Source organism: Poecile atricapillus, chromosome 9 (assembly GCF_030490865.1).
Source record: "Poecile atricapillus isolate bPoeAtr1 chromosome 9, bPoeAtr1.hap1, whole genome shotgun sequence".
In the NCBI taxonomy this organism is placed as follows: domain Eukaryota; kingdom Metazoa; phylum Chordata; class Aves; order Passeriformes; family Paridae; genus Poecile; species Poecile atricapillus.
Window position 1 is genome coordinate 11,976,293 of NC_081257.1, and position 22,201 is coordinate 11,998,493.

Consider the following 22,201-nt stretch of genomic DNA (forward strand, 5'->3'; position numbering starts at 1 on the left):
TGATAGGGGCGCGGACAGGCCAATGGGGAAGCCGGGCTCGCGGGGGGCGGGACGTCCGGCGCGCGGCGGGCGGGGGTCGGTGTGGGTCGGGCCCGGCGCGGGGGGAACGGAGCCGCGGGGGCTCAGCGCCGCTGCCGCCATGCCCGGCATCGACAAACTGCCCATCGAGGAGACGCTGGAGGACAGTCCTCAGGTGAGACAGGCGCGGCGGAGGCCGTATCTGGCCCAGCCCCTGCTGCCCGGCCCCAGCGCTGTTTTCCTGTCGCTCCCGGCCCCGGGAGAGCCGCGGCGGTGGCCGTGAGGGAGGGGGACACCCCGGCAGCGCGGCGGGGACGCTGCCTGCATGGCCCCGCGGGGCTCCGACAGTCTCGGCTCGGGCTTTTCGCCCCGGCCGTGCCCTGCGAACGCCTGCCCGGAGCTCCGCGGCGCCGCCGCTCGCTGGCCCCGCCGCTGTTCCCGGGAGTGCTGCGGGCCGGGCGCGGGGCCGCCGCTCCGGGCCCGGGCGCTGCGGCAGCTCCGTCAGGGCAGCGCCGGCACCGGCTCCCTGATCCCCACCCCCGCCTTCGCACCCGGGCTCGATTTTGGACACCTCGTGACCACAAAACCCATGTTGCCTTCTCAAAACGATTTTTCCGCTTTTTTTTTCACTGAGGTGCGCTAAGGTTTAATAGACCCGTACGAAAAGCAGGTAGTGGGTGAGGTTATCGCGGCGATGGTTAGTGCGGAGAGAAGGTGGGAAGCACATGGTGCCCGGAGGCCTCTCCTTGCTCCGATTCTTCCCTTGCGTTGCTGCTGCCTGATCTGTGTCAGCGATGCCCTGTAGTGCACTGGAGCTCCTTTCTAGAGTAGGAAATGCTTTACTCAATTGCTCTGGTTTCTCTTGCTGGCAGCAGCAACAGCAAGTCCTTGTACTGGGCTTCTTAGATGTGGGAAAAAAGTTTGCAATGTATTTTCATCTGCGGCAGCCTTTTGAATTAAGATCCTTGTTCTGATGCATGGTTTAGGCAGTGAGCAGAATGTCCTATATTGCAATGCTATAGGTACATAAGCATGTGCACTAGTAATTTTAATTCCTTGATCATAGAAAGAGAAACTTTCACTTGTTAAAAAGGGAAATATAGACTCTAAAAAGACATTCTATATCAATTGGAAGGACGACTTAAAACAGGAATAATTGATTTCCTGAGGACAGAGCCCCAAATAGCTCAAATGCTAGATGTGAGATGGGATCTGGCCTCTAATGTGGGTTCTGGTCCAGGGGCCAAACCTGATATCATCTCATGAGGAGGGAAAAATTTTGAAGGTCCTGTAATAATACTGATTTTAAAAATAATGTCTTGAAAGTCTGTTCTTAGTATAACAAAGTCAGAACTATTCATATTTATAGGAAATGTCAAATGTAGCATGAACTTAGGAGCATCTGAGGACATTTGGGAAGCACATGAAAAAATGTTACTTATTGGAATGTAATTTTAATTCTAGAATCTTCCATGTGAGGTTTTTTCTGATACAGACAGGTCTGATACTTAAGTAATTGAATTTGCCAATATTGTCTTCTATTTTAGATCTGAAATGTACGTCTTTCAGTCAATTCTCTATTTCAGGTGAATTATGGGAGCCAGGTCCTCTAGGAAGGACTCTGCTCTGTTTTCTGTTGGGTTGGTCTGTTTGTTACATTGGTTAATTTCTGTTACTTTGAAATCAGTGGAGTGGAAATGGCAACAAATGGTGCTTGAGGAAAGCAGAACCCTCTCTCTGGAGGAGTCGCCATGACTTCCATACATTTACGCTGGAATATTGAAAAGCTCGTCAGCCTGGGTTATTGTTTTGTGCTGGACTATGGCCTGGAGTTCGTGTTTCAGACACTGACTGTAATATATAAATGTCATATCAAACTCATTCTGTGTTTGAGTTCGTGTTTCAGACACTGACTGTAATATATAAATGTCATATCAAACTCATTCTGTGTCTGAGGGAGGAAAAGACTTTTCAAAAATGTCCAAACCCTTTAATTTCCTGTTGTCACATGACAAAAATCTAACCACTGTGCTTGTCAGGCCTAAACCGAACACCAAGTTTACATGGTCTTTTGCTATGCAAAAGAGAGCAATTATGTATTAACTTAGGACATTATTACACACATACTCGGTGTGTATTTAGAGAGAGTTTCTGCTTGCACTGATTTGCATTCCCAAAGCATTGCACAACAAAAAAGTCAGGAGACTATGGTAGCCCAGGCTCTGTCTCCTGTCACTTGCAGAGCCCTTCATCTGATGGCATAGAAGGCTTAGCACTGACTTCTAAAGAGGGGCTTTCTTTGTGCAGCTTCTCCCTGGTCCTCTCCTGTTTGCCTGCTTACAAACATGGGTTAAAAGATTTCTAAAGAACATGCAAAATGATGTAGATTTTTACTAGAAACATAAGTAAACAATTCCTCTAATCTTATGCTAAGCACAAGACTGCCATAACTTGTTTACAGTTTCAGGTTAATTTCTTTCTATCAGTATCATATGATATTATTTTGATGGCTGGACATCAATAACTGACGCTTTAAAAATAAAACAGAATTTTTTTTTTTTTCAATGTTCAGTTTTAAACAGTAAGCATAATCCAGAAACCTTATGTAATACTCCTTTAAAATTAGAAGCTCAGGTTTATCTATGTTCAGGTTTAAAGGTCTTGAGTATATAATTCAGTGGTTACAGTACCATGTTATTTTTTCTTTTGCAGTCTTTCATGTATGTCTACTTTAATGGGAGAGTCAAGGCTGTTAGGATGACACATGTTGCCACACCTGGCAAAGATTTGAGTTGTCCTCCACTTCTTTCCACTTGATTTATAAACTAGAACCAGCATTAAAGCTATTTATTGTGTTGATGATGCTGTTTCATTATATTTTTTAATATTTAAATATCTTTTAGACATTATATAGCATGATAGTAGTTGTGATACAGCCAGGCATCTAATGCAACTTAGATTAAAGAACTTCATGTAAAAAGAATTGTCAAATAATATACTTTATATGGGTTTAAGATGTAGTCTTTGATTATCATTAAAAGCAAAAGGTCAGAAATGGCTGAAAAAGACCTTCATGCTTCAAGGGGAGATGGACTAAAGACTTGGGTAATTTCAAGAAAGCCTAGGGAAGACTGAAAACTAGAATTTCCAATTTCAAGTGTTTAACAATCATAGTTTGGGAAGAAAAGCAGTTATGTGCTTATGATTCTTTCAATTTTCTGTCTGAATATTAATTCTAGTGCAAACCTAGAAAGAAAGCACAGTCCTTTTGCTAAAATATTTCCCTTGTGGCTCTTGCATGTGCTGCTCCTGCTTCTACAGCCAAGCGTCCCAACCAATGTCTTAAGACAAGCCAGTATATCCTGAACAGGGTTACTGGTACATCCTCTCCTTTTGCCCCTTTGGGATTGGAGGCCATTCAAAATCCTCACGGTGAAGAATAACCTTGCTTCCAAATGCAAAAAAGGATGCAAGAACATGCAGTCAGCATCTCATTTAAGCTTACAGGCAAATTACACCTGAGCAACCTGATTGCCTTCTTATCGAGTCAGTCATTTGGGCAGAAGGGAGAGCAGGGAATGTCAGTCTCCCTGACTTATGCAAGGACTCTGACACGGTCTGGCACCATTCTTCTGGCCAAAAGGGAGAGGTATGGACTGTGACCTGGGTGGAAAAACTGGCTGGATAGTTGGGCTTACAGATGGAGAATAGTGATTTAGTCTAATAGGTGGCTAGTGATAAAAGAGGTTGGCTTTTGAGGTGGATGCTGTTAAGCACCATCAGTGATGCAGGCAGTGCAGTTGGACACAAGAGTCATCAGGCTTGTGGGTGACACCAGCTGAGGAACAGACAGACTGACAAGCTGGGGTGAGATCTTTTCACTCCCTTTCAGTGGTGAGAAACATTCATGTTGAGAACAATCGGATACAGGTTGTATGGTTTGTTTCGGTTTGGTCTAGTTCCTCAACCTTTTGATCACAGAATTGGTGGTTATTCCACAGGTAAATTATAGATCCAAGCACAACCAGCAACTGTCTGTGTTCAGGTTGAATAGTATGGGACAGTCACAGCCTTTATTTGGATCTCACTGCAGAGGAAATGTGTGTACCTGGCCAGCTGTTTAATACCAGTAATCTTTACCCTTTCTCTTTAGGGATGTACCATAGTGAGCCCAGTAGTTTCCCACAGTTTCAACATTTAACAGTTGTCCATCTCCCTTGGCCCTTTCCTTTCTGAAAATGTATTAACCTGGAGAGAGGCTGACAGTAGGAGAAAGGCTGATCTTGGATATCCGTAAGATTCTTGGGCATGCAACAGGTATCATTCCTTTAAACATTATTGGAGGGTTTATAAAATTTTCAGAAATGAAACCTGAAATAATGCTGTTTGTGGTGGAAATCCCATTATATTTTAATTTTTCTCTTCTAACTTGTCACGTTCATGTTTTGGCTGTTTGATTGTTACAGACCCGCTCTTTGCTGGGAGTATTTGAAGAAGATGCTGCTGCAATATCCAATTACATCAATCAGTTGTTTCAAGCCATGCACAGAATATATGATGCTCAGGTAGTGTTAATGAAATTCTTGAATGCATTATAAAGCTTTGGAACCACATTTCATGTTTCTTGCTTTTTTTTGACATTATGATGAACAATATGCTTTTCTTTAACTTCCATATGCTTTAAACATAGAAGTGAAATAAAGTAAGAATTAGTTTTTATTTTTCTGTATGTTAGGGAGTGGTAAAGACTAAATTCTTGTAATTTTTCATGCAACAGAATTTCTTATAACAAATGAAATTATGTTCTCTGTTCTCCAAATAGCTTTAATGTATTTCCCAAGTGTTTCTAAAATGTTTGTGTATAATAATATGTATCAAATTAGAGGTAATTTTTTTATCCACAATATATTAATGTTTCACTCATCCAGAAATAACTCCACTTTGATGCCAGAAACATAATCTATTTTGTAAGTTTTTCTAAAAATTTGAGTTTGTGGCTGTATTTTAAATTTATATATACTTTAACTGTTTGACTTGTTATTGATTTTCATGTTTCCCTTTGTTTTTTTATCAGAATGAATTAAGTGCAGCAACTCATCTGACTTCAAAGCTTCTGAAGGAATATGAGAAACAGGTACTGCATAAATCATGTTGTCTGTGTGTGGTCAGGACTGTGTATTTTTGTAGTCTTTTATCTCCCAGAGCACAGTGTAGAATGTATTTAGGTTTGGTCCAGATAAAATGAACTGCTGTGGTTGGTGGTTCAAATCATTGCCAAAAGAATCTACTGTCTTAATTTTAGTTCTTCCAACTAGACCAGAATGAAGTTCCTCTTACCACGATGAATATTAATAACTTCTGAAGTATTTTACTTTTGGATTATTTTTTTTGAGAACTGCTTAGGATAGTTCTGTTTTGTTTTTATTTTATAAACCTTTTTACTCTTAAGTGCTTAAATAGTCACAAAGAGAAGAGACTGCATTGCAGTCTCCAAATTACAAACATAATTTATTCTGTGAGCATAATTCCATCTCTGAAAGCACAGACTGCGGAATCTGTAACTTTCTTCCCTCGTAACCTGTACTATGGAGGGTTTTCTGTAGCTTTGCTGATGGGTCCCCTTTTCTGAGGTTAAAAATGTTAAAAACAAAAATTGGCTTCTTTTAAGAGGCTGCTACTCCCTATCCTCCTTTTCCACCTAATGAGGTGAACTGCTTCAGTGTATCTTAACTGTGCAATATTTTAAAATAATGGAATACCTGATATAGAGATGATTCATCCAGTTTTGTGAATGGCAGAAAACGCTGCAAACAACATAACTCTTTTTGCCTTTTCAGCGTTTTCCACTTGGGGGAGATGATGAAGTCATGACTTCGACTCTGCAGCAATTTGCAAAAGTGATTGATGAGGTAAGTGCTTTGCTAATGCTGTCAGACTTTAACTGCGTAATTACTCTGTTTTAAGGCAGGAGATACAGAAATAGCATTCATTCATCAACAAGGTAACAATTAATTGTATATTGCAGCATCTATTTAAAGTTATGTAACCTTAAGATAAAGAAGTTCAGCAAAATGAGGATACATTGCTGACAAAAAAATGTAGTTTAACTGCTAGAGATAGAGCCAAAACCATCACACAGTGGCAGTTAGCAACTATGTACCTGAGGGTATCTGTATTGCCTGATTTCAGATACCTGACTGACTGAGGACCCTCCTGCTGTCTGTCTTGGACACTGACTCATAGGACACACAACTGAGCACCATTAAGAGCTGAATCAGGATTTTTGCTGTGATCCCTCTCCTCCTAAACAGCATTTTAGGAGGAGGATCACATTTTATTCTATCTCTGTGAGGTGTGAAAGATGGGCTGTGATGTAGCTGGAGGGAAACTGGAGAAATAAACTGACTAGTCAGGATGAGAGTCAGAATGAGGCTGTTTTTGGACATGATCCAGTAACTTGGAAAAGTTCAGACAAAAACTAAACTCTAAAGGTTTTCCAATAAAAAGCTCATGATGATATCTGGACCCTGGAAAAAAGTAGCTGCAAAAATAAGAGCATGCAAAAATGTGTTTGAGTTGTACATGTTGTCTTTGAGTGACATTGATGTTCACCTATTGTGATTTGATTTGGTGTCAGCACTGCTTTCCTAAGATTTTTTTCTTTTGTCTTTTTCAGCTCAGCTCTTGCCATGCAGTACTTTCAACTCAGCTTGCAGATGCAATGATGTTTCCTATTACCCAGTTTAAAGAAAGGGATCTAAAAGGTAGAGGACTTGACCAAATACTGTTTTTTATCAACAGCAGCAACAATAAAAACATTGCATTTAATCTTTTTAGCTCTTGTTTCACTAAATAGGATACACAACTTATTTTTCAGCTCTCAAAAGTATGCATCTCCCCATTTAAAAAGAAAAGTAAGTTATTTCTATTCATGAGAGTTATTACAGTTGAACTTAACATTGTTATTGTTTCAACAAAAATATTACTTATATTAGGGAAGCACTTATCTTCTATTCAAGATGAACAATTAGCAGCTACAAAGAAATGTTAGGAAAGAATAATTTTCAGGAAAGATTTGTGTATCTGATCATAACATCAATATAATTGCTGGACTAAGCTCATAAGGCAAAGTGCCAAAGCTGTAGTACTATATTAAGATTTAGTAATGTGGTTATTCAACCCTGCTGGTAGCACTGGTGACTTCTTATGTGCAGACATAAGGTGCTTCCATCTTAGATGCTTCTTATTTTTGTAATAATTGTATTGTGTGCCTGGTTTAAAATAAAATCTAATATGTGTGATGATAGATTTTACTCAAGATACTGGAGTGAACAGACTGCTGTGGCAAATGGGCTTCCAAGTAGGAATTATGAGAGTTAAACCCCAAGTAACTTAAATATCCCTACTGTGAACCTTCTAGAGTAGGTATACCTAAGATATGAATATCTGAAGTCTAAATTGAAAAAAATTACAAGTCTTTTGTAAGTCTTTTAACTCTTCATGAAGCTTGGAAAATACTTCTTTGGCAATAGTTCACAGCAAAATTATGGATTGAAAAGATTATGGTTTGCTTTATTTTTTGGGGCAAAGGATCATGACTATTCCAAGGCTGATATTACTTCTCAGGACCTGAAAAATCTCCTGTTAGTACTCACTGAAGAGGTATCCCTGAGGCAATAATCACAAGTTAAATTTCCCTGCTGAAAGATTTAGCCACCAGCTGGTGTAGTTTGTAATGACTCTACACTTCTTTATGGGCTTCATAGGCACTTCCTGGACAGTTTTTTTGTATTTGCTTTACCATAAAGTTGACCATGGCTCTCTGCTGGTTTGTATTGTAATATGGCACAAACCACAACCAAGATCAGAGCAGGTGTAAGGTACTGTGCTGGTTCCAGTTCCTGACACAGTGAGACAATAACCAGCTGGAACTCGGCTCATTTTGGCTAGGAGGAGTCCCAATGTGTTTTGGGCTTTGATACTACCCATCTCCCGTGCTTCCATTTCCCCAGCTCAAACCAGAACCCAGACTGGAACTACAGGTGACACAGTTGTATTGATGATGACTTTCAAAGACATTTGAAAATAAATTCCTTCTTACAGTATTACAGTACAGTATTTTTTTATTTTTAAGCACTGAAATGATCCTCAGGCCACAGGTAGGAGCAGACAGACTTGCCTGGCCATGTAATGCTTGTGCTGGTAGGTCAGTATGGTAAAAGGTGTTACCTTCAACTGCTCAGCAGTGAAACATTACATGAGAAACTGTAATATGTGACTGTTACCTTAATGACAACTTATTTAAATTGTGATATCTTGGTTTTTTTTTTTTTTTAGAGATACTAACTCTGAAAGAAGTTTTCCAAATTGCAAGCAATGGTAAGTGTAAAGTACTTAATCTTATCAGTATTACAAGACAACAGTATTATTGTAGATTATTACTTGTACTTAACTAGTGGAGCTAAGCCTGTACGCTTAAAGTAACTAATTAAGGTGTAATTTTTCTGAGTGATGCTTAGACACTCAGCTTTCCCCAGTTCACTTGTAAATCCCTGCTTTGTGTACTGAAGCGTTAAGGCAAATTGAAAGGGTATTTTACAACATCTTAAGTGTACGTATGATTATTAAATAATGTAGGATTATGCCAACAAAATTTCAAAAAGAGTAAGGTGCTAGCTCTCTTCTTAAAGTCAGGACTTGGTCAATAAAAAATTTGCATTCCTAAAATGAATTTCATAGTTCTCCCTATTTTCAGAAGTTATGTTTTTAGCTGCCTTTAATATATCCTTGGGGAGAACTTACTGTCTAAATAAGATTCTACTTCTCCCAGTGAAACTTGTTTCATTGCTTTAGAAGCAAAAAAGATGAGATACAGTTTTTCATAATGTAAAGTTTCTCTACTTAATGGACAGTTCTTATTTGAAAAATAGTGGATGTTTAGGAAACTTTGTAACAATTTGGCAACATTTGCATCTGGTTAGAATTTTGCTTCAGTCCAATTATTTGTTGCAGTGAAATGATTATAAACAGACAAGAACAATCCCTCAAGGTGTTACTATGCCAGAACTTTGCATTCAGCTGTCTGTGTAACACTTTGATATAAAATGTTTTCTGCTCTGTTTCGTAAGTCGTTAACTTTTGAAAATGATAATAAATTCTCTCTTGATTGCTTAGACCATGATGCTGCCATTACCAGATACAGCCGGTTGTCAAAAAGAAAGGAAAATGAAAAGGTTTGTAAAACAAAATCTTAATATAAAGGTTTTCAGAGAAGAAATAGTTTTCATTTTATATATATGTATGATGGAACACAGTGTATGGTAGATTCTGTGTGACATTTGATAGTTTATGCTTTAACAGTCTAGATAGAAAAGCAGATTTCTCCAATACATGCCTGTCCTGTAACACTGACAATGCTTTAGGAATAATATTGTGATATCATATTCAGTTTGTTTTTGTGAAGAAATAACCACACTTTCCAGGTAGAGAAGAATGCTGTATTTATTTTTCACATATCTTATGTTTAAATTAGAGAAGCAGAATTGCAAAGTAAAACATGCAGCAGCTGGTGATAGAGGGTACAACATGATTGTGGGTTTTTCCATTCTGGCTATAAAGCTGTCCAGAAGGCACTTGATCAATGCCAAGTCTCAAACATTCCTTTTTTTCCCTCTCCTTGTCTGTATCTCTTCAGATCAAGGCTGAAGTTACAGAAGATGTATATACTTCAAGGAAAAAACAGCATCAGACTATGATGCATTATTTCTGTGCATTAAATACTCTCCAGTACAAAAAGAAAATTTCTCTTCTAGAGCCCTTGCTAGGATACATGCAAGCTCAGGTAATTTCATATTCTGATAGCAGGAGGTCTGAAAGAAGATATAAAAGTACTTTATGAAGGTTGATGTAGTGAAATCCATTGCAAGCCCTCTTCTGCAGTCCAAGGATGGAAACAGAGAAAAATACCCCCCCCCCCATCCACATCTCTGAGCTGCCACAGCTGCTGCCCTGACTGTGCCATTAGTTATCACTGGTCATTGCCCACTCACTGCAGGAATCTCTTCATGAGATGCCCTCACTGCCATCAGAGAGTCTTTTAGCAAAATCTGAGTGAAAATGTAATGGTTAATTTCCCCCCAAAACCCAGATGGCTGGATTTCATGTAATGCCTAGATTTTCACTGTTGGGCATTTGATTCCAGTAAATGGAAGAGCTGATTAGAGCTTTCATGCAAGTCCACATAGAAGTGAACCTTCTCAGTGAGTAACATGGAGACAGTTAAACTCATTCCTGTGGCAGCTATTCTGATATGAGATAACCATCAAAAGCTATATAACTACTGTTTTCAATCAAGGCTGTGGAAGAGCCAGAATGCTAAAAAACATTCTGGTTTGGTTTTGCTTAATATTAATAAGTTCATTATTGGTTTACTTGAGGATGGGTGCTACAGAAAATACAACTTATATAAAGTTACTTGGACAGACTTAATTTGCAATTTCGGAAGTATGTCATTAAGCATGGGCTTAATGGGTTTTTTTGCAAGTCAAGCTTTCCAGCATCTGGCACTGCTACAGTGACCTGAGTAGAAATTAACTTCTGCACACTGTCTGAAAACTTTGGAAAGGCAAGAACTCTTGCTTTCTTTTGAAATTTTGCAGCTTGTATTTAAGAGCCAAGTTGTGCATGTTTAGTGCAGTAAAGTAGTGCAACCTGTTGCTTAGGTGGAGCTTCTTGCTGAATCTAAGAAACGGAAGGGCAGGGCCATGTCCCAGGGCTTCCTGTTCTGGGAGTTCTCATGACTAACCTCAGTTTAGCTGTGGCAGATTATCTGGCTCATTGTGGAGTACCCTGTTCTTAAAATACATATTGTTAGTTCCCTGTGGATGGCCCTGGACAAATACTCACAGGTTTTTTCTCTCCTGTGTGCCCCAAATAACCCCCCATAACAGAATGGTGGGCTTGAAAAAGGACAGAGAGCCCTTGGGAGTTTTTCCAGGGCAGTTCCTGTGTGCTTCTGTATTTCCTCCAGGCAGCTCTGTTCACATCCTTGTGACACAAATCCCAGTGCAGTGCCAGCAGCAGCCTTCACCTGCAGCCACAAACACTCATTCTGCTGCTTTTAGTAAGAGGCTTTGGTTGGGAATGAGGATGAAAACAGATTTCTCTGAGAAACTTTAAACTCTTATGATTTCATCTGTTAATTGTTAGTGTAGTTTTATTAATGTCTAAATTTTCCCTTTTCATCTTTCTTTTTTTAAAGATAAGCTTTTTTAAAATGGGTTCAGAAAATCTTACTGAGCAACTGGAAGAATTTTTGACCAATATTGGCACAAGTGTACAGAAGTAAGTTGGCTTTGTTGAATTTTGAACTTGAATCAGTATTATTTTTTCTGTTTCTACTTAGTAAGAAATTATCTTTGTTAATAACACATTTTTTATCTTAGTGTTCGCAGGGAAATGGATTGTGAAGTAGAAAACATGCAACAAACAATAGAGGATTTGGAAGTAGCCAGTGATCCACTGTATTTGCCTGATCCTGATCCTATTAAATTTCCTGCTCATAGGAATCTAACACGGAAAGCTGGCTATCTCAATGCAAGAAAGTAAGAGTAACTTACTATTTTAAAATTCCAGAATATATTTAATTTTGGGAAAGGGAAGCTAGAGAAGCCAGTTTTTTAAATGTTAGCTATGCTGATTTTATAAATTTAGCTCAATAAGTCACGTAATAGCTATTCTGTTTCTTTCTTTGGACTTCACCTAATTAGTGTTAAATCCATTGTTACACTGACAATGTCATTCAGGTGCAAAGTATAATTGTCCTGATTTTAGTCTAATTTTTCCTGAATTTTCACAGTTAAAAAATGGGTTTGAGAGTGTAATTTCTCTGCATCCTAACTGGGAAGTAACAAGATTCCATCTATCCGGATTGTTCTGGAAGTGTCTGTTAAAGCCTTGGGATTCAAGTTACTAATGAAACATAATAATTTTGATCTAAACAAGGCAAAATATCTGTTAACCAAAATACCCTTGGAAAGAGCTTCTGGATTCCATGCAGCAGTGGCTTGTCCACAGGAAGGAGCTGTGCATCCAAGGAAGTCCAACAGCTGTTTTTCAGAGCTATTAATAATAAATTGTAACATTTAGATTTTTTTACTGTAATTTATATAATAAGCTCCAAGGAATTAAAAAAAAAAAAAAAGTTGATTACTTTTACAACAGTTAAAGTAAAATACTGAATGAGGCATGAATTTCTGTATTAGAACACAGTTGCAGCAGCTGATATTATAGAGTGTCTGAGCAAAAAAGAGAGGCTAATTGAGGACTTCTTTTTATCTTTTAGTAAGACAGGGCTGGTGTCTTCCAGCTGGGAGAGGCAGTTTTACTTCACTCAAGGTGGAAATCTGATGAGCCAGGCAAGAGGTGATGTGGCTGGGGGACTTGTCATGGACATAGACAATTGCTCTGTGATGGCTGTGGACTGTGAGGACAGACGGTACTGTTTTCAGATAACATCTTTTGATGGCAAAAAGTGAGTGGTCTTATATTGCTGTTTCCTGTTAGAAATAGTAGACTCACAAACTGGGAAGAGAAAGATGGTCTGCCTTTGGCCAGATGTTAGCTTGATCTATTTTGTGGATATTTAGAAGCAAAATCTGGGATATCCTTTTAATTGTGTAATATCTGGATTTTTGTTCATAAACTATAATGTAGCTGAATAGTATTTCGGAATAAGATTATCATAATTGGTAGACAATCACATATTATTGCATTTTGTGAATACTTAAGTGTTACATGGACACAATTAGAATTGTGTTGCTTTTCTGTTTCCTGTTGAAAGGAAAGCATAGGTTCCTCCCCATCCTAATTAAATGTTGACTGCACTCAGCACAAGCACAATCTTCAGGCTTTCATAAATTATTGTTCAGTGTGTAAATATGAAAATGCAATTTCCTGGCTGACTGTATTTGTGAGGCATTTTAAATACACAAAATTGTGTTTTCCATTCTCCTCTTTCAGGTCTTCGATCTTACAGGCAGAAAGTAAAAAAGATTATGAAGAGGTAAGCTTATAGGAGGTGTGCATGGAGCTCGGTGATTTTCTGCTGCACAGAAAGAATGCATTCCTAACCATAGCTGGATACTGCAAATTTTTTCCATTTCTCCTTATTAATAAATTGTCTTTGCTAGTAATACCTTGTTTATCTTAGTGTTCCTGTTAGTTTCCTCCTTCAGATAAAAGTTGAGAAGCGAGGAACAGGAGCAAATGGTTTTCCAGAGCAGAGAGAGAGAGTGCAGATTCTAGCTTGCAGGTGCAAGAAATGAGCAAATTCCACAAAAGCCAAACTGAATTTTTATGATTTCTTGAGGAAACAATGTCATCTGCATCACAGAATAAAGAAGAACAGAGAATCCTGATAAGATTTTTTTTAATTCCTTAGAGTTGTGAGTTAAGCTTTCTTCAGTTTAGCTGTAGTATGACTAAAACAATTTTTGTGAGTAAAATCTAGAAGTGCAAGGTGCAGTATGTAGGTGCCAGTGAGTTTATTGACAAGCTGGGTGTGCAGAATATTTGGCTCCCTGAGTTTACAAAGGAAGTAGAAAAAGTGCTGAAACTAGCAACTCAGGTATTCAATCAAGCTCGTTTAGAAAACGTGACATGAATTTGTTTTCTTTTTTCTTCCTCTTTTTCAGTGGATATGCACCATAAACAACATATCTAAGCAGATATATCTAAGTGAAAACCCAGAGGTAACTTTACTAAAATTCATAGTTATCAGTAATATGTTAACATTTATATTTATAGAGTAAATTCATATCAATACAAATTTACATAATTATTTTTGCTTAGTAAATTAGGGGAATTGACCCAATGAAAACTCTTTTATAACAGAGCATATATCTATATAAGAAGTGTGTCTTCATGTTTTTTAGTTCAAAGTTGAGGGCTGCATTTCTCAAATGAGATTTTTATTTTTGTTTTCCTGGCTACATCTGCTTATTTAGCCACAGTTATCATTGGAACTTTTCTCTATTGCTGCTTTTTATTGACATTGGCAATATTGTAAGGCCAGTGTGTTCATTTAAATTGAGACAGTTAACATCAGGATACGTGTTTGAAGAAAAGTTAGAAGAAAATTCTGCAGGTGTGTTGGCAAAAATATAAGAATGCAAGATTTTCATGAAGGGTTGAGTTTATAACTTTTTCCAGTTGCATATAAATAAAATCTGAAAGTTTATTTTGAGAAAAATGTTTTCAGTTATTTTTTCCCATCTCTGCTGCAGGAAATTGCAGCCCGTGTGAATCAGTCAGCTCTGGAGGCTGTCACTCCTTCTCCTTCCTTTCAGCAGAGGCACGAGAGCATGAGGCCAGCTGTGTGAGTGAAGCAACCAGAGGGCATTTGAGATGTACATATAGAAAGAAAATCTTGGATAAAGTTCCAGGAGGAAAAAAAAAAGCCAAACAAACCTAGAGAGCTTTCTGTGATCAGAACTAAGTCTTTGATAGGCCAGAGGAAAATTTCCTGAACACGCCTTTCGCTGCTGAAGCACTGTTGAGCACCCATTGTTAAAAGTAATCCCAGTGCCAGCTGGTGGACACTTTGGTTTGTTTCATCATATCTGTTGTATTGTGTAATTTCATGATGAGATTTTTCTTCATGTGTCCAACTCCTGGAAGCAGACCTCAGATTGTATTATACTTAATATGTGATTATATATTGATGTTAAAACATCTGATGCAATTATTAATGGAAGTAGTACTTAAACTTGACTAGGTACATAGATTTCTTTGCTATACCCTGATTTTCAGGTTTTTAGCTTTTCTTTTGTTTTACAATATTCCAGAACTTAGATGTATTGGTGTCCCCTATGGTTTAATTTATGATCAACCATCCTACACTCACATGCCCTAACTTTGCCTTTTTGGTTTTGTTGTAGACAATCTCGTCCTCCTGCAGTTCGTACCAGCAGCACAGGGTCACTGGGATCTGACTCAGCAGCTCTCTCAGCACTTTCCTTGGATTCCCTTGTTGCCCCTGACACTCCAATCCAATTTGACATAATATCTCCAGTCAGTGAAGATCTGCCTGGCCAAGCAAAATCATCAGGGCAATCGGGCAGGTAGGAAATGTAGAGTGAAGGAAAAAAATCCCTAAAGTTAATGTTACTAATTCAAAAACAAACAAGAAAATCACATTTAAGATGCAGCTCCAGCACACACATCGCCTTTTCCCTGACATCACAAATTTTGCAGTGGCCAGTGAAGCAAAACAATTTGTTAAACTGTTAAATGTAATTGTAGAAAAAGGCTTAATTACATCACTAGAGTCAAGGTGTAGTTTTTGATTTTGCAGCAGCATTTTTTGCTTTAACAGCCAATGCTTTTATTAATTGATTTATTTTAAACTTTTGGTTTCATGAAGTATTTTCCTTTCCTATTGCTTACTCACCCAGCAGCTTGGGTTATTTCCTCTTGGAAACTCAAGAGAAATTTGGTAGCCCTACCTCCAGGTGATGATGGCATACGATGACACTCCTCTTAAGCTGAAAGGTGAGTGAAAATGGTCTAGGCTTCTAGAGTAATTTCACATACAGACAAGTTAAAATCATCTAAGAGTTCATCCAAAACAAAAAAACATTTTCTCCTACTTGTTATTATATTTGAGTGGGAGATGTTCTAAGAACCAAAGACCTGTAACTGATCACTGCATTTCTAGAGCTATATCTATAGAACTGAGATATTAAGAAAATGTATTTGCAGATCCAACTGCTCTTAACAAGAACGAAAACAGCCAAAGAGATGAAAACTAATTTATGAGACTCTTGTCACAAAATGTCTTATATCCCCCACCTCTAGGAAAATATTTGAATTTTGAATTGCATCTCACAGATGTAAGAGTTGAAATTATAAATACGCAACTATTTTTTACTTTTTTCAACAGTTTTCTTCTTGCTGTTGTTTGGTATAGCAGGGGATAAGCAGGTGGCCAACTAGATCCTTCAGAATGCACTGATTTAAAAGAGACTTGAACTGTATTGCAGGAAGTGGAAAGTTTAAGACTTAGCTGAATTCCTGTGGTAGCCTGGTCTCACTCAGTTGGTCAGAGCAGGGTGCCAGTAACACCCAGACTGTGGATTCAATCCCTGTATGGGCCACGCACTGGAGATGAGGACTTGATGATCCTTGGGGGTCCTTTCCAACTCAGAATATTCTCTGATGTCATCAGTTATGACTCTAGTCTAGAAAATAATATTTTTTATAGCAGAAATGATAGAGTTGAGCTCAGTATTTTCAATTAACCATCACCTTCAATAAAGAACTGCAGTGTTTGTGCAGATAAGTAACGTTTGTTATTAAAAAAGAAGTACTTTCCTTGGTTTCTCATACTGATGACGTATATTTAAATTTTATTTTTGCCTTTTGAGAGATCCTGTGAGATATTGCATTTAGTGTTTCAGTTTAATATTAAATGACAAGAGAAGTGTGAGCAATAGAAGATGCTAGTAGAAAAAAATTGCTTTTACTGTAATTACACAGGTCAGCATTTAATGGGATGGTTCTTGATTGAGTCCATGCTATCTAAACATTGTAGCAATGCCATCTTGGCTTCAATCTAGAAAAATTTTATTCCTTTAAACCAGCCATCTCTTAGTTAAAACATTTCTGATAATTGATAAAATAAACTGACAGTCAGTATGTGTAACTGAACTTTTTTTTTTCCCTCATAGTTCTGAAATTTGCTTTTAGAACACTAATTATCAAGGTGACACTTTCATTAGTCCCATAAAAAACCTGATTTGAACTCTATAGAACCCTTGCCAATAGCTTTTCAGCTACCAGTCAGCCAAAGAGAATGGGTAATTTCCTCTACAAATTTTAAATAAAATGTCCCCATTTCCTGTGCTCATTCCTTTACTGTTCTTGAAAAATGCAGACTTGGAAGCCTAGAGTATTTTCACTTTTCTCTGTAACTGATAGTAAATCTGTCTCTTAGAGCCAGAAATAGCCACATTTCTCTTGACCCTCTAGGAGTAAAACCCCAGTGATGTTTTGAGAAAGCTGCATTTGAAACAAACCCAGGGGCTTCTCTTGAGTAAGTAATTCAGCACCTTGACACTGATGAGAAGTGGGTGCTCCTATGGAGTACTGAAAGGGCCTGGTGTTTGGCTGTGCTTCCTGAAGCTGTTCTGTGAAATTTCATCCCCTAAAACTACACCTTTTCAAGCACTACCAAGGTTTTGGTTTGGGCTTAATTCAAATATTAAAAAAAAAAAACAAAAGTGAGCAAAAATTGCTATGGCAGCAATAGGACAATAATATCTGGTATTTTCCCCATAATGTGGGTCCTCAAATACAGCAAATTATGTCTCACTTCTGATGAAATTGCTTCTCCTTTTGATTCATTATACATTATTCCTCCAAATTACAAGTCTGTGAACTCATTACATGTTGGTATTTTATGCAGCATGAGATTACTGCACTATCCACGAATGGTTCCTGTAATCTGACTCCTGCTTTAATGTTTTCATTTTTTAATAGACGCACAAATCCTTTTGGTGAATCTGGAGGCTCAAAACCTGAAACAGAAGGTAAAACAAAAATTTAATTTCAATGCAAAATAAAAATAAATGTTGACAGTTATAGTTCTGTTTTCATCTCTAGCTTCTCTCTTCTAATTTAACACTGGTTTCAAAATGCTTAATTGCATTACAAGGTATTTGACAAGTCAAGTTAAATCAAACTTCTGTCTGAAAATCTGCTGTAAAAATGATTCATTACATCTTTTGTATTCATTAACCAAGTGAAAAGATGTGTGATGTGCTGTGTAGTAACTGCACCTCAAATTGCTAAGTAGGAACGATCTCTTTTCTAGTTATGGGGGAGTTTGGAGTTTTCCTGACTGCAGTCCACCTTTGGTTTTGAATGGGAAACCCAAAATGGAGTTTGTTTTTTTCAATATTTTTCTTTTTTCTTAGATTCAATTCTTCATCAGTTATTTATTGTAAGATTTCTTGGCTCTATGGAAGTGAAGTCTGATGAAAGCCCAGATGTTGTTTATGAAACAATGCGTCAAATACTCGCAGCTCGTGCCATCCATAACGTTTTCAGGATGACAGAATCACACTTGTTAGTCACTTGTGACTGTTTAAAGTAAGTTTGCTTCCTGACTTCTACTGATGTTTATTTACAGAATGATCTTCTTTCACTTTGGTAAAATTTACTTTCTGGTTTGTCTTTAAATACAAATTTTTAGGTTAATTGATCCACAGACACAAGTTACAAGACTACGAGTAAGTAACTTTCCATTTTAAGATAAATACCCAGCAATGTAATTCGTTTACTTTAAAAATATTATTATTAGATGATAGCAAAAAATCACCAATAGCATGAGACTTGCAACCAAATTTCCAGTGCTATTAGGAGACCAGTGCAGAAATTTAGAAACACTTGCAAATCAGGTTAATGGGAGTGATTTCAGTAGGTCAAATTGGCTTTTGAGACTCCCTTCCCCCTGTGATCTGAGAGGGTAAAATAGTACAGAGAGAACATTAATAATTGAGTCACATTAGTTCTGAAGTCCAAGAGGGTTTGTTTGCTGTTTGGTTTCTCTGCTTCGTTTTGGGGTTTTGTTTTTAGTATATATAATAGCCTTGAGGGTGTTGAGTGGCTTCTGGTTTGATTTCTTGTTTTTCTACTTCTCCATAAAAAATGCACTTGAAAGGAGTAAGTGGAATTCTTGTTAGGATATCAAATAAGGTCAGCTTAATTCTTTAGTAATAGCAGTCTTTATTCTTCATATTTCAAAACTATTTCCGTTTTCCCTTTCTATGCACAATTTATGGTCTGTCATTTAATTCTTTTTTGTTTTTAAAATCATTCCATTTTTTTGGAGGCTCTGAATTGCTTTCCTTTTCAAAAAATGAAAAAAAAAAAAAGGAAAAGATCTTGAGCATGGAAAAATATCTTTTAAATATTTAAAGTCTGACATTAAGTTCAAAAATGCTCCAAAGCTGTCACCTTTTACAGGTGAGGTACATCAGCTGAGGGTATGTTCTATATGCTAAATGCAAACATCTAATCCTAGGAAAAACTCATCAGTTTATAGCAGCTGTGGTAGGGACTCAGAATTTTTAAGTTTATTGTTTGATGAGTCTTAAAAAGATAATTTGAAGTCCAAGTTCTTGTAGGAATAAGAATGCAAAACAGTTTTCTTGTAATAAACTAATGAGGGCATGTGATTTGTATGAGTTGGGGATTTTTTCCGTGCTTATATAATTAGGAGAGTTGAGCTAATTGCAGTAAAGGTTTTTGAGAAGTAGTGCCTTTACATGGAACTAAATATTAAAAGTTTAGTCACCAATGTAACAATAATGAATGATTAAAACAAAATAAAACAGGAGTGTATCTACTTTTAGGAAGGTGACTGACACACACTGCAAATCTGGTCCCTTTTTCTTACATGGAGCGTGTTTTCTGACATTTGCTTGTCTTTGGAATAATTTAGTCCTTCCTGTCTATAATCTGTTTGTGTTTCATAATTACATTTGGTCGAGTAACTTCTTGTGCTGTGGCTGTGCATTAATTAATGTGCAGGGTATTGAAACCTCGTTTGGGAAATATTTGGAATCAGTTTTAATCTCTCCATGTCTGATCCTTTTGGCAGTTTCCTTTGCCCAATGTAGTGCTGTATGCTACACACCAGGAGAACAAGCGCCTCTTTGGATTTGTGCTTAGAACCTCAGGAGGGAGAGTGGAGAGCTACCAGACTTCCATCTGCTATATATTTGAATCAAATAATGAAGGGGAAAAGGTATTGGTGATGGTTTTGACTTGTATCAGTTGTGAATATGGATTCAGAGATGCTAGATCCATTCAAGCTGTCTAAGGCATGTTTTATGTACTGAAAAAGTTAAACCTGTCATTTTAAGTGCCTGCAAATGCTTTAGCGTGCTATTGTATCTAATTTGGGACTCTGGCTTAAATTTAAAGGTATTTCTAATTATTTCCTATCTGTTTTGTGTTTAGATTTGTGACTCTGTTGGATTGGCCAAACAGATAGCTTTTCATGCAGAACTGGTAAGAATCTTTTTGGGGCAAAGGATGCTTGGGAATGGAAGGAAAGTGGTATATTTAATATGTGTATTAAATAGATTGTATTCTGAAAGATGCTTCTAGATACAGCAGTACTGATGTGTATTTTAAGGGATATTTTTCCTAGAATTTAAATTCATGTGAAAAGACCGACCAGTATCTACTGTAGAACAATATTCAATATAGGATTAGTTTTGTGACTTTTAACAACCATCCCAGTTATTTAAAAGCAGAATAATTAAAACAGTGATGTCACAGTTTTGAGCAAGCTCATATCAATCAGTAGTGTCTCAAACATCTGAGGCTGTTGTTACTGACTTCCTTTATGTTTTTGCCCTGTAGGATCGAAAAGCCTCAGAAAAGCAGAAAGAAATAGACAGAGTCAAAGAGAAACAGCAAAAAGAACTGAATAAACAAAAGCAAATTGAGAAGGTACCTTTGATCATTATTTCTTCATATTAGGTTTTTTTCTACTTAAATTTTTTTGCCATTTTGTCCAAAGCTGTCCACTGATAGTATTGATAAATCATTTAGAAATCATAATAATGGTATCCTGTGTCCATTGCAGATGGCTTTAAGGGTAATACTTTTTTTCTGATTTCCCAACCCCCCTTCCCAACTTAGGACTTGGAGGAGCAGAGCCGGTTGATAGCAGCCTCCAGCAGATCCAACCAGAGCAGCACAGAAGGACAGTTTGTAGTCCTTAGCAGCAGCCAGTCAGAAGACAGTGATTTAGGAGAAGATGGAAAGAAGAAGAGAGAATCTGAAGCCTAAGGTTGCCTGCTTCATTAAAGTCAGAATCAGGAATATATCTGGTGAAATGGCACAAGTTCGACAAGAGGTGAAATGTAGGTGGAGGGTCTGTCGTGTTATAGCAAAGACTTCACAATATGTAGACCCTATTATGCCTTGATTTTTCTTTCTCAGTTAAGTGATTTCCATTTCTGTCAGTATAATTTCTCTTGTATTCCAGATGAAGCATGGTGATGCTGCCATGTTAATTACAAACATATGTTTTCTCAAGGCTTCTCTGTAGTATGAGAAAAAATATGGGGGTTTTCCCCCACTTACCTCTGTGCAATTGACTGCTTTGGAAGCAAAACTGAAAATCCATTGGCCTTCAGCAGTAACACTGAAATTTCGTCTTTACATTTCTCCATTTACACTATGGAGAACACCTTGCTGGAAACGAAAGTGGATGTCCAAATAAGACAGTGCTAAGCTTTACTCAGTTGCACATATCTGTTCTTAGATTTAGAAAGAAGGATCCCAATTAACATCAGTGAGATGTGCAATAGTTCTAAACAGAAGGTTCTTTTTTTGTTTCATTTTGCACAGTATGATACTGTCTTGATTTTTTTTTTTTGATTTTTTTTTTGATTTTTTTTTTTTTTTTGGTGAATACAACACCAAAAAATTTCTTTCAGCAGGAGAAAAAGATACTGTCAGACCTAGGTAAGAGCTAATGAGATGCAGCTGAACTTTGCTGCATGAGGAAAAGAATTCCTCATCAAATGATAAGAGTAATGTATATAGCCTTGTAGTACAAGTGCCATGTTCTTGGTTTTTCCCCAGTACTTGGAATAGAAAGCTGTAAACCTTTGAGTTCACTTTTATAAAACATGCGTATAGTTGCAGGAACATCTTGAATTCCATCACATGAAAACATTACATCACATCTTCTGCATATGTAAATGCCTTGCTGCTAGTACACTACATCTACTGAAAACGAGTTGGGGCTCTTCAGTCCTTTTATGATTTTCAAACAGAATTTGCCATTTCTGAATTAAGAGATGACAGTAATCCTACATCCTAGAGTCAGTTCTGGAAAGCATTTTTCAAAGTGATGTCTGTTTACAGCTTGTAATCTGCACTCCATATTCCATACCCTGTGTAATATTTATTTTGTATAGTATTAGATGTGCATTCACCTTTTGATCCAGAAGAGAAATCTTGTTTGAAGAGAAATATTTATTTTTGCACTAATTACTATAAATATTAAAATCCAGAGGAACAGAAGATAGCTCTCTAATAGTGGCATGAAAATAACAGGATATGTAGAGAGAAAAGAATATACTTATATTCCAAG

General features: G+C 37.5%; 1 protein-coding gene across 2 annotated transcripts; it reads left to right on the top strand.

Moving 5' to 3' along the window:
- Positions 1 to 61: 61 nt before the first annotated feature.
- Positions 62 to 22,091, top strand: APPL1 (adaptor protein, phosphotyrosine interacting with PH domain and leucine zipper 1). Of its 2 annotated transcripts, XM_058844576.1 has the most exons (22): positions 62 to 193; positions 4,485 to 4,583; positions 5,093 to 5,152; positions 5,856 to 5,927; positions 6,695 to 6,782; positions 8,356 to 8,397; positions 9,193 to 9,251; positions 9,713 to 9,859; positions 11,279 to 11,361; positions 11,463 to 11,621; positions 12,362 to 12,550; positions 13,039 to 13,081; positions 13,713 to 13,769; positions 14,304 to 14,395; positions 14,958 to 15,140; positions 17,560 to 17,609; positions 17,997 to 18,171; positions 18,275 to 18,311; positions 19,685 to 19,831; positions 20,047 to 20,097; positions 20,455 to 20,544; positions 20,737 to 22,091. In XM_058844576.1, exons 1-22 carry the CDS (start codon positions 140 to 142, stop codon positions 20,884 to 20,886), a joined length of 2,127 nt encoding a protein of 708 aa, XP_058700559.1. In that variant the 5' UTR covers positions 62 to 139; the 3' UTR covers positions 20,887 to 22,091. The 2 variants fall into 2 exon arrangements, with proteins under 2 accessions (XP_058700559.1, XP_058700560.1); XM_058844577.1 differs by lacking the exon at positions 20,455 to 20,544.
- Positions 22,092 to 22,201: the final 110 nt, after the last annotated feature.